Source organism: Hippopotamus amphibius, chromosome 6 (genome assembly GCF_030028045.1).
Source record: "Hippopotamus amphibius kiboko isolate mHipAmp2 chromosome 6, mHipAmp2.hap2, whole genome shotgun sequence".
Lineage (NCBI taxonomy): Eukaryota > Metazoa > Chordata > Mammalia > Artiodactyla > Hippopotamidae > Hippopotamus > Hippopotamus amphibius.
The window spans coordinates 61,544,373-61,556,141 of NC_080191.1; the positions used below are offsets into that span (position 1 = coordinate 61,544,373).

The 11,769-nt window shown below is 42.8% G+C and overlaps 1 protein-coding gene across 3 annotated transcripts in view; it reads left to right on the top strand.

Moving 5' to 3' along the window:
* Positions 1-11,414, top strand: part of FNDC1 (fibronectin type III domain containing 1) — a 104,056-nt gene extending 92,642 nt beyond the window's left edge. For all 3 annotated transcript variants that reach the window (XM_057740273.1, XM_057740274.1, XM_057740272.1), the window contains 5 exons: positions 201-280; positions 2,326-2,355; positions 3,154-3,315; positions 4,649-4,771; positions 10,649-11,414. In XM_057740273.1, coding sequence (XP_057596256.1) covers positions 201-280; positions 2,326-2,355; positions 3,154-3,315; positions 4,649-4,771; positions 10,649-10,764 — 511 coding nt within the window. In that variant the 3' untranslated portion in view covers positions 10,765-11,414. The remainder of the gene's footprint in view (positions 1-200; positions 281-2,325; positions 2,356-3,153; positions 3,316-4,648; positions 4,772-10,648) is intronic.
* The last annotated feature ends 355 nt before the right edge of the window (positions 11,415-11,769 follow it).

An 11,769-nucleotide genomic window follows, 5' to 3' on the forward strand; every position in this document is an offset into this window, starting at 1 on the left:
TCACATGTATTGTTTTGAAAGGTTATTCAAAAATAAGAAAGTTTAGAAATAACACAAAGAAATAGCAGTGGTGTATGCATTTATAAAAAATAAGACTCAAACCCTGCACAGAGTAGGTGCTCAGTAGTTTGGGTGTTTTGTCTCATTACACAAAAATTATACAAGGTTCTCTTTCAAAAAATGTTTTCTTCCAATTTCAGGTATTATTTTAAAGTTCAAGCCAAAAATCCTCATGGCTACGGACCTATCAGCCCTTCGGTCTCGTTTGTCACAGAATCAGGTATGGGTGACTTCATGTTCTCATTTTTTCCCTTTTCTTAAAAACAAATAATCTGAAATCATGTCTACAATAGAATAAAAACTGAAGGAGTAAAATCCTTATCTTTAGTCCATTCACATTGGATGTCATTTTATAAGATAAACATGATTTTCTTTCTGCTAGTCTAAAAGTTGGATAATAAAATTTAAAATAATCTTCATTGGAACTGCCTGGGAATTGAAAAGGTCAAATTCCAATGAAAAGGAGGAAAAAATCCAGCTTTTAACTATGTGGGAAAGAGAAGTTTGAATCTATCTGTAGAGATTTAGTTACAGATATAATTCCTTTTTTTTTAATTGCAAACAGCTGAAGAGCATGTGTCATGTGACCTGAGGGGCAGTTGCTTCTTTCAATTAGATCTCTCAGAGCTTCCTTTCCTAGGAGACAAAGATGCCTCTACTTAAATATGGAGGGTCTAATTAAAATCCTATCCATCTTGCAAGGAATGTCACTCAGAGGATGTCCCTACTTTGGGGTGCTGGTGTGCTGAGCTTTCAGGTCCTTGAGTGAAATGTCCCCATGGTCATGGTCTGAGGCAGTACACACAGAGCTGGCCCATGGTGGCAGGTCTGGGGTTGGCAGCCTTTCTGTATAGGAAGCCAGGCTGGAGAGTTGATACCTGCGGCCCCAAGACAAGCACCTGCAGAAGCCCAGCTGGGTCAGCTCCACACTAACATGGCTGTCGCTTCCATTTGGGTAGATTATTTCCTAAGAGTAGTAGAGTAAAGTGAGCGTTTACACTTACAGTTAATGGTATGTCACTTTATTTTGTAGATGGTAGATGATTTCAGAATGAATGATCTGTACCAAGGGGCAGCACAGAGGAGATTTGGAGTGATGGGAATGTTCCGTGTGGTTGTGGTGGGGTTCCATGAGTCTACACATGTGTTAAAAATTCATAGGATGTGTACCCTAAAAAAGTAATTTTACTCTATGATAATTAAAAACAAAAGCATGGCCCATGTTTATCTGGCCTGTGATATTTTATAAAAATGAACTTCTTCTAAAGCAGAATTCCTTAAAAAGTAGTTTCATATTAAGTGGCATTATTTGGGCTGAGATACAGACCTGTTTTAAAAACACCTTTATTGAGATATAAGTGGCATACAGTAAACTGTTCATCCTTAAAATGCACAACTGAGGAAGTTCTGAGGTATATTTATACCCTTGGAGCCACTACTGCAGTCGCGATGGTGAACAGCTCCACCAGCCCAACAGTTTCCTCCTGCTGCTGTACAGTCCAGTCCTCCTGCCCCTCCCCGTATGCCCATCTTCTCCCCTCTTCTCAGACAGCCGCTCATCGGCTTTCTGTTGCTATGGGTTCATTTGCACTTTCTAGAATTTTGTATAAATGGAACCACACAGTGTGAGTTCTTTCATCTGGCTTCTTTCACTTAGCATCCTTTTGAGATCCATCCATGTTGTCATATTTATGAGTAGTTCATTCTTTTTTATTACTTAGCAGTATTCCATTGTATGTCTGCACCACAGTTTGTATCTATTCACCTGTTAATAAACATTGGGTTGTTTCTGCTTTTTGGCTGTTACAAATAAATCTACCATGAACATTCATGTACAAGTGTTTATATGGACATATGCATTAATTTCTCTTTGGTAAAACTCAAGAGTAGAATGGATGGATTGCATAGCAGGTGTATGTTTTTATCTTTTAAAGAAACCACTGAACTCTTTTCCCAAGATGGGCACATTTTAAAACATAATTAGTATTGAATTATTTTATAGTACCCAATGTCAAAATATTATCTTCAGGGACCCACAGCTTCTATATGAATAACAAGGCAATATAAATAGAAAAGAGTATTTCTCAAAAGGAAATGCACAGAAAATAAGAACTAAGGGAAAGTCTTGGCATCTGTCAAACGAATCTTACAGTTTCTTTATCTATTCCAGCTTTGTTAGTTCTTTCAATTACAAACACACATCTCAACAGTTACATGGCTGTGTGATATAATAGTGAAGTCAATTATTTCTTTTTCATTCTACAGACAATCCTCTGCTTGTTGTGAGGCCACCAGGTAAGTTTCTCTTCTTGATAAACTTGACATTCTAGTAATCAAGTTGAATATTGAATATGAGGTTGTTATGGTTACAAGTAGACATGCTGAACTGTTTTTGTATTTTAATAATTTTCTGACAACTTCTATGGTTTCTTTGCACCCATAATCCTAATCTAGGGAAAAGAATGCTCTGGAAATTTTTAAATAGGGCCATAGAAGCCAATATCTATAAAAGCCTTTATGGGTGGCCAATATCTAAGAAAGTAGATAACTATTTTCATAAACCCTTTGAATATTTTAAATTGCTGAGAAGATAGCAAAATGCGTTGTGTTCAAAAAAATTTTACTTTGTTTTTTAAGTAACCGAGAAAGACCTACTGCTTAAGTTCAAGACAGTTCTTATGAGTGACAAGAATAGGAGGCGCCTGTGCTGAGGGATTTTGGGGGTAGGGAGGTAGGGTGACATGCCCTGCAAGGTCAAATTTGCCATTATAGTTTATGTTCCTTGGCTTAAATTAGGCTTTTTCTTACTCTGAGAATCCTTTATAGAAATGCAAATACATTAACTGCATTCAGGTACGAGGGACTCCCCAGTTGTACTTCAGTACAAAGAAAGAAAAGACAGAGAAAGAGGGAGAGAAAGAGAAAGAGAGAGAGAGAGAGAGAGACTGAGACCATCGGGAGGTGGGGAAATTGCTCAGAAAAGCCCTGAGAGGAGCAGGAGGCCCAGTGAATACATCAAATTCTCTGGTATTTTGTGCAAGAATAAACACCATGAAACGCCATGACTTAGAAGGTGTGCTGTGTGTTTTCCAGGTGGTGAGCCCATCTGGATCCCATTTGCTTTCAAACATGACCCTGGCTACACGGACTGCCACGGCCGGCAGTATGTGAAGCGGACATGGTATAGAAAGTTTGTGGGAGTCGTTCTTTGTAATTCACTGCGGTATAAGATCTACCTCAGTGACAACCTGAAAGGTAGGTCTTTGGGGATGGTGTGCTGTGGGAAGGTGTGGAAAGTGTTTAGTTTATTAGATACTAACTTTACGTAGCAGGTGCATCAGAATGATTTGAGGTATGGACCCATCACGTCTCAGTCCTTCTCTAATGCAAACCAGTTTTGCAGGCTCTATTCTGGAGTGACTAGTATTTAAGTTGGTACCCAGGAATATATGTGTACATTTTAAATCTACGTTTTAGGAATGAAATCCAAAATTGTGTTAGAAACGGAAAGGCAATTTTTCTTTGCTGTTAATCCTATAACAGTAGGTATGAGTGTAAGCTGGAAGTAGCAAGGAAGAGTACCCCCTGCGGTTTTTGCCACTGGAAAAACTTTACAGAGAAACAATGTAGGTAGAGAAACATATATGAACTGCACTATTTGTTCTGTGTCCAAGCAAAAATTAGACTATTTTCATCATGGCAGGGGATTAAAACAAAGAATAACATAAGCATTTACTTTGAACTACTAACATTTCAAAATGCCATTTCTACCCAGCTGGTTTTCACTCACCCACCTACACAAAATTGTTTTGTATTTCAAAATTTGCACAACTTTTAATTTTTTAGTACGTACATTAAAAAAAAAACCTTTCCTTCAGCTGGTTTGTATTTTGTCATAGGTCAGTTTTTTGTTTGTTTCTTTTGTTTCTTGCTAATGGTTATCATTTCTATGGTCAAAATCTCCCCAACCATCCCCTACTCTGGCAATTTCTCGGTGTATATGGCTCTCCCAACATCCACTGTCTGTTTGTTTCCCTCTGCTCTTTCTTTCTCTCTCCCACACTGCCCTTTTCCTCCTCTGCTTCAGAATTCCTGGGAGAGATTACACAGCCATGTCTGGTATCCCAGGGTTGAGAGAAACAACTTTGCCCTACTGTGCAGCTCTGGTTCAGGACCAAGGATAGCGCCTCATGCTACAGACACACACCCTACTTCTAGTTATGTGTGAAAATAGGTTTTTCTATTTTTATAGATATTCATGCTTTCCATAATTAATATATTCTCTGATTATCAGAATTTCCTCCTCTTTTTAAACCAAAGAGTAGAAAAGTCTCCCATTTACAGGCTGAAAATGCCTATAATATTAGTAGTTTCCATTTAATGAACACCTGCTAAGTATTTAGCATACATGACCTTGCTGAATCCTTACAACACTTGGAAATCGGGTGCCATTATCACCATCTTTCAAACATGGGAAGTATGACGCACAGAGTTTAAGTAATGTGCCCACTTCAAAGCTTGTGCAAATTCCTAAGCCAGCTGTGGGGTTTTGGGACCAATCACTGACTCATTGTTTTCCTTTATGCAGATACATTCTACAGCATTGGGGACAGTTGGGGAAGAGGTGAAGACCATTGTCAATTTGTGGATTCACACCTTGATGGAAGAACAGGGCCTCAGTCCTACATAGAAGCCCTCCCTACCATTCAAGGTAACGTGAAGGGGGAGGAGAGCTAATATAAGCAGAAAATTCAGTGTAGCTCTGCCTTTGGTTTACGATTTAAAAAAATTTTTTTTATACATACTCTCTGTCTACTTGCACAAGTCAGAAAACCAGAAATTATTCACTAACTCACTCTTTCAACAAATATTTATTGGGCGCATGCCATTGTTCAGGATACTGAGGATACAATTGTGAACAAGTGAGATAAGGTTCTTTTTTTTTTTTTAAAGATTTATTATTTATTTATTTATTTTGGCTGCGTTGGGTCTTTGTTGCTGTGCACAGGCTTTCTCTAGTTGGGAAGAGCGGGGGCTACTCTTCATTTCGTTGCGGTGCACGGACTTCTCATTGCACTGGCTTCTCTTGTTTCGGGGCACAGGCTCTAGGTGTGCGGGCTTTAGTAGTTGCGGCGAGTGGGCTCAGTAGTTGTGGCTTCCAGGCTCTAGAGAGCAGGCTCAGTAGTTGTGGTGCACAGGCTTAGATGCTCTGTGGCATGTGGGACTTCCCAGCCCAGGGCATGAACCTGTGTCCCCTGCATTGGCAGGCAGATTCTTAACCAGTGGGCCACCAGGGAAGCCCTGGTTTACCATTTAAAGACGGATGTTAGCAGCATTTTGGATCATAAAAACAAGAATCAATCAAATACTTCTATCATGCGCTGGGTTTGGGGTGAGCACGTGGTAGGGAGAGGTAGAGATACAAAGGAATGTAAGACCTTAGCCCTACTCTCAGGAAACATGGTCAGTAATTTGGGAAGAGGAGATAATATGTAAAAGGTAACTAAGAGCAACTTATAGTACAAATAATAACAAGAGTTATGTCATATGATTGTCCCGTTGTCAGGGTATTGTGCAGATTATAGTCACTCTCTGAGTTCAGGCAGCTACTTGAGGATGCCAGGGAGGGTTTACAGAAGAGGCAGAGTCTGGGCTGAGTCATAAAAATATGTGCAAAGATTAGAGGGCCTTCCAGGTGGAGAATGTCATGAACAAGAGTACAGAAAAAGAAAAAATAAACGTATGCAAACTAACCATGATATGCTTCAGGAGATCGTGTATCAGCTATTTCATAATGGCTTTGTAAGGTGAGAATAAGTACATTAATCTCAAAGTTAACTACTTGTAATACATTACTAATGCCCCCAACACCCCAAACAGACAAATAGAACAACTGAATGAAGTCCAACACTCTTAGTGATCTGGCATTTTCAAGACACGAGCTGTTCTAATGTATCAAACTTTTTAGTCTGGAAAAAAATACCATAGCTGGTACAAAAATCACCGATTTTCAAAGAATTAAGATACAGTAAGTCCCCTACATACGAACCTTCAAGTTTCAAACTTTCCAAGATGCCGACGTGTGTTTGCATGTCCAATCACGTAAGTTAGTCCACGTGTCTGGCGTACATTGTCACGTGCTTGCATCCTTTACAAGTGGTTGTGCTGTTGTGTACTTTGTGGTGCTGTATAGAGTACAGTAGTACAGTATCTTTATTTCAAGCCCAGGATGTCTGGAAGCAAGCAGCAAGCGTAAAAGCAGTGGTGATGTGGCTGGTACTACTAAGAAGCGCCAAGCGACAATGATGGAAACAAAAGTGAAAATAATTAAGAGAATGGAGCAAGGCGAAAAGATGGTAGATGTCACTTGTTCTTTTTTTTGTTTGTTTGTTTTTTTGGCACACGGGCTTAGTGGCATGTGGGATCTTCCTGGAGCAGGGATCGAACCCATGTCCTCTGCATTGGCAGGCGGATTCTTAACCACTGCGCCACCTAGGAAGCCCATGTCACTTGTTCTTATAACATGAATTGTTCAACCATTGGCACGATTCTAAAGAAAAGGACAAGATCATGGAACATGCGAAGTCTGCTGTGCCAGTGATGTCAACAATAATATCGAAGAAGCACGGAAAAGTGATGAAGGAGATGGAAGAGACGTCTCAGTGTGCGGATGCAGGATCAGCAGCAGCTTTGAGTTCCACTCAGCTTAATGCTGATTCAAGGGAAAGCTAAAACCCTTTATGAAGACTTGAAGAATACACATGGCGTAGAATCAGTGGGTGCATCTTTTAATGCCAGCCATGGCTGATTTCATTGGTTCAAAGCTAGAGCCAGCCCTCCCAACGTAAAAGTAAGTGGTGAGACAGCAAGTGTAGGTGCGGTAGCTGCCCGGGAATTTCCTGAAATGCTTCGAGAAATTATTGATGGAGGCGCATATTTACCCGAGCAGGTTTTTGATGTGGGTGAGACAGGGCTGTATTGGAAGAGGATGCCAGACCGAAGTTACATCAATAAGGAGGAAAAGTTGATGCCAGGCTCTAAAGCAGCAAAGGATAGGCTAACCCTGCTGTTTGGTGGCAGTGTGTCCAGCGATATGAAGCTGAAGCCTCTCTTAGTTTATCATTTGGAGAACCTACGGGCCCTTAAAAACACAGCCAAGGGCTCTCTTCCTGGAAGAGTAACCCCAAAGCCTGGGTTACACAGGCCATTTTCCAGGGCTGGTTTCTCCACCACTTTATCCCAGAGGTAGAGAAATATTGCTTGGAGGAGGACGTCCCATTCAACGTTCTTTTGCTGCTCAACTGTGCCCCAGGCCACCCCCATTCATGGACAGCTTTCATCCCAACGTCAAAGTCGTGCATCTGCCACTGAATACTATGTTGCTCATCCAACCTATGGACCAGGCAGTTATAGTTATAGCGGCTTTCAAGAAATATTATTTATGTCACACTTTTCATAAGGCAGTAAAGGCAAGTGATGAATCAGGAATAACCTTGTGACAATTTGGGAAGGACTATAACATCCACAAGGCCATAAAAAAACATTGACTTTGCTTGGTGTGAGGTTATGGCTGTCACCATGAATGGGGTTTGCAAGAACCTTTGCCCGAAGTTTGTTCACAATTTTCGTGGATTTGAGAATGTGGTTGAGGAGTCCAAAGAGGTCTTCAGCAACATAGTGACCCTGAGTGAGAAGCTGGAGCTAGATCTGTAGGAAGACGACTTCACTGAACTCCTTGCTGTGCAACACATGGAGCTTACTAATGAAGACCTGATGGAACTGGAGGCCCAGAGAAAGGATGAAGTGAGACAAGAGGAAGAAGAAGTAATGGAAGAACTGAAGAGATTCATGATGCAGGAAATGCAAGGGGATTTTCTTTATTTGAGGAGGCACTGTTAGTTCCTGAGACACAGGACCTGAACGTAGAATGGTACACGAAGGTTGCAACAGTGGTTCAGAATGCAATCCAGTGCTACCATGTCATCTATGATGAGAAAAAAAGAGCTACTACCCAGACATTACTGGATCATTTTTTCAAGAGGGTAGATAGAACTGGATCCAGCAAGGAGCCAGAACCTGTGCCATCAGCGTCAGGCGTGAGTGACACTGCAGCTTGCCCTCCGTCTCCTATTGCTGTCGATCCTTCAGCTCTACCACCTCCCACCTCCTCTCCCTTCTCTTCTTGCCTGTTCACTCAATGCCAGCCCCTGTATGCCAGCTGTTGTACTGTACTACTGTACTTTTCAAAGTACTGTACTATAAGATTAAAAATGTTTTCTTTTTCTGTTTGTTTTTTATGTATTATTTGTGTGAAAAGTATTATAAACCTATTACAGCACAGTACTATATAACCAATTGTGTTAGTTGGGTACCTAGGCTAACTTTGTTGGACTTACGAAAAACTTGGACTACGAACGTGCTCTCAAAACAGATCTCATTCATATGTAGAGGACTTACTGTACATTAAAGTACACAAAACAGTCAAACAAGTATATTAGGCAAGATTCTCTAGAGAAACAGAACCAATAGGAGACAGAGAGAGGGAGAGAGAAACAGAGAGGTAGAGAGACAGAGAGATACAGAACAAGATTTATTTTAAGGAATTGGCTCCTATGATTGTGGAGACCGGCATGGCCAAAATCTCCAGGGTAGGGCAGCAAGCCCACTGGACACCCAGGGGAGAGCCGATGTTGCAGTTAGTCTGCAGGCAGGCTTCTGCGGGGCAGAATTCCCCGTCTTCAGGGAAAGTCAGTCTTTTTCTACTAGAGCCTTCAACTGATTGGATGAGGCCCACCCACATTGTGGAGTAAAGTTATCTGCTTTACTCAAAGTCTGCTGATTTAGATGTTAATCTCATCTAGAAAATACTCTCACAGAAACACCTAGAATAACGTTTGACCAAATACCTGGGTACCATGTCCTAGCCAAGTTGACACCTAAGACTAACAATCACAATAAACGTACACAATATTCCACATTTCTTAGTTGTTTCAGGATCTTGCAGTGCCCTCAGGGTTAGTGTTCTGTGCAGTATTTGTATTTCACTGTGTTTCTGTGAATGTCATCGTGGTTTTGGCCCTGAACAGAGGTGCTGGCACTTCAGAACCTCCCTGCTGGAATGGCAGGTAACCTTTCGTCTCACAGAAGGAAACAGGGCCAAAGGGGTGAGAGCAGTTGCTGAATTGCCAGCATTTTGGGGGGGAGGTTGGAGCATCCCTTCTACTTGAAGGGAGAAATGGTCAGAACCTCTACAGGATTCTTTCCTTTGAGAGATTTTCTTGGAAGATCCACAAGTCTACTGCAGATTCCAAGAAGTAAATCTTGAAGGCTTGAGGTGCTAGGCAAGTCGAGGACCCCAAGTTCTGTGGGAAACTTGGTTACGGCGGCTCACCCAGCTCAGGGTCTGCCCTGCTGTGAGTGTCCCACAGTGATTGATGAAAACAATCTTCCTCTGCAGAGAGACAGAGACAGAGAGAGACAGAACTATGAACACGCTTTCCTACCTGTGCCACAGTGTGGGGACCAGGTTATCCTACAAATCATGCTTGGGATAAACCTCAGAGGGTGTTGTGACTCCACATGAAAATGGTCATATTTCTTTGGATGTAACTTTTGTCATAAGAACAGCTTATCTGAAATCTTCAGTCTGAAAGGAGGTGGTAAGCATGAGAAGTTTTCCTGTTGGTTCAGGTGCTTTTGGTGCTACGATTCGGACACCAGTTCCAAGTGGGAGTTTCTTTTTTCCCACACCACCAAGCAATTCTCCAGCCCCAGTGGGTGCTCTACAGGTCAACTCAGTTCTGAAACTATTTACCCAGAGATAGCATCAGATGCCGTAGCTTAAGACCTTGGTCCCACAAGGCAGCCCCTCCTTGTCTACTTCAGGTGCCAGTCACAAGTCCATCATCTCCTGTCCTTCTGGTCGACTGGCTGTAACTCAGAGGTTCCCACGACCCCCTCTTTGGATTCGATTAACGTGCTAGAGGGGCTCACAAAACTCAGAGAAACATTTCACTTACTAAATTACTGGTTTATTGTAAAAGGAGGTCACTTGGGAAGAGCCAGGTGGAGGAGATGCACAGGGCAAGGTGTGTGGGATGGGCAGGGAGCGTCCGTGTCCTCTTCAAGCGCCACCCACCCTGAATCTCTGTGTTCACCTACCTGCAGGCTCTCCAAACTGGTCCTTTGGGGGCTTTCTGGAGGCTTCATCACATAGGCCTGATGGATGGGATTCTTGACCGCTAGTGACTGAACTTAGTCTGCAGCCCCTCTCTCCTCCCCGGAGGGTGGGGGTGGGGCTGGAAGTCCCCACCCTACCATCCCCCAACTGGTTCCTCTGGTGACCAGCCCTCACCCTTAAGTGCTCTCCGAAAGTCACGTCATGAGCATGCACTCAGGTGTGGTTGAAGGAGGGTTACCGTGAAGATAATGATATGCCAGCCGCCTTTATTGCTCTCTTCACTCAGGAAATTCCAAGGGTTTTAGGAGCTCTTTGCCGGGAATGGGGATGGAGACCAAATATACATTTTCTGTTATAAATCACAGTATCACTGATTATTCTTTCCCTCTCTCTCCTTTTACCTTCCAGGCTACTATCGCCAGTACCGCCAGGAGCCAGTGAGCTTTGGCAGCATAGGGTTTGGCACCCCCTTCTACTACGTGGGCTGGTACGAGTGTGGGGTCACCATCCCAGGGAAGTGGTAGCCACAGGACGGTCATGCTGGAAGTGCGCCCTGCTTGGCCTCCTCGACTTCCTTGCACTAGGGCCTGTGAGCGGGAGGAGAGATGGTGTCCCAAGCCCCACTGTCCCCGGTGTCAGCCAGGCCACGCGGCGGACACCGGACACTTCAGGCATCATCGATCTGCGAGCTCAGTCCTACTTCTTGGCCTGGACCACACACAGGATTCAGTGTTGCTGTTAACTTTGCTTCTCCACGTGTTTTGCTTATAATAGCCCATCTCAGAGACAGAAGAAATGCGCAGCCACTGGATTGCCCGGTGCGATTTTCATACTTCTTAGGCACAAAGTTCAGACATCGGTATCTCCAGGGACATAAATGCGCTGTGCATGCTTCGTGGAACGCCACCTGCTTTCTTTTTTTCTCACTGCACTCCTCCAAAAGTAGCTAAATTTAAGCTTTGGATCTCTTTCTGTGCAGTAGAACTGAATTACTAAAAATGCCACCAAAGGAAATGTAGCCTACTTAAGATTTATTCTATGGACGTACCCACTGCTAGACCAAATGTATCAAACCTTATTTGTAAATTCTCAATTTTGATATATATATGTATATATGCATATACATATCCACTCTTGTCTGCAAGGACGTTGATTAAAATCGCTGCATTTGTACTTGTTCACGAGATAAACGTGTGCGGGACTTTTTGGAGCAGAGGTGCTGTTTATTAGCATCTTTTTGGAAGGGTCTAAAGAACATGCGCTCTGTGTAACACGGCAAGTGTGGAACGGTGTGTGTGCTTTCTGTGAATGCTGCTGAGCTGTGGCAATGATTGGGATGCAGCGATGCTGGCCGTGAGCAGGGGCACACGGAGTGATTTCCACCTCCCGTCCTCGTGAGAAATACAGACTGGTGGTCTCTGTGAGGACATACCCAGTATGCTTCTAGATTAAGATTTTAGGTCCCAGATGATTTTAAAATCCAGTTTTAAAAAACTCCTTTCCCCTTTCCTGCCTAGCTCAGTATCTAC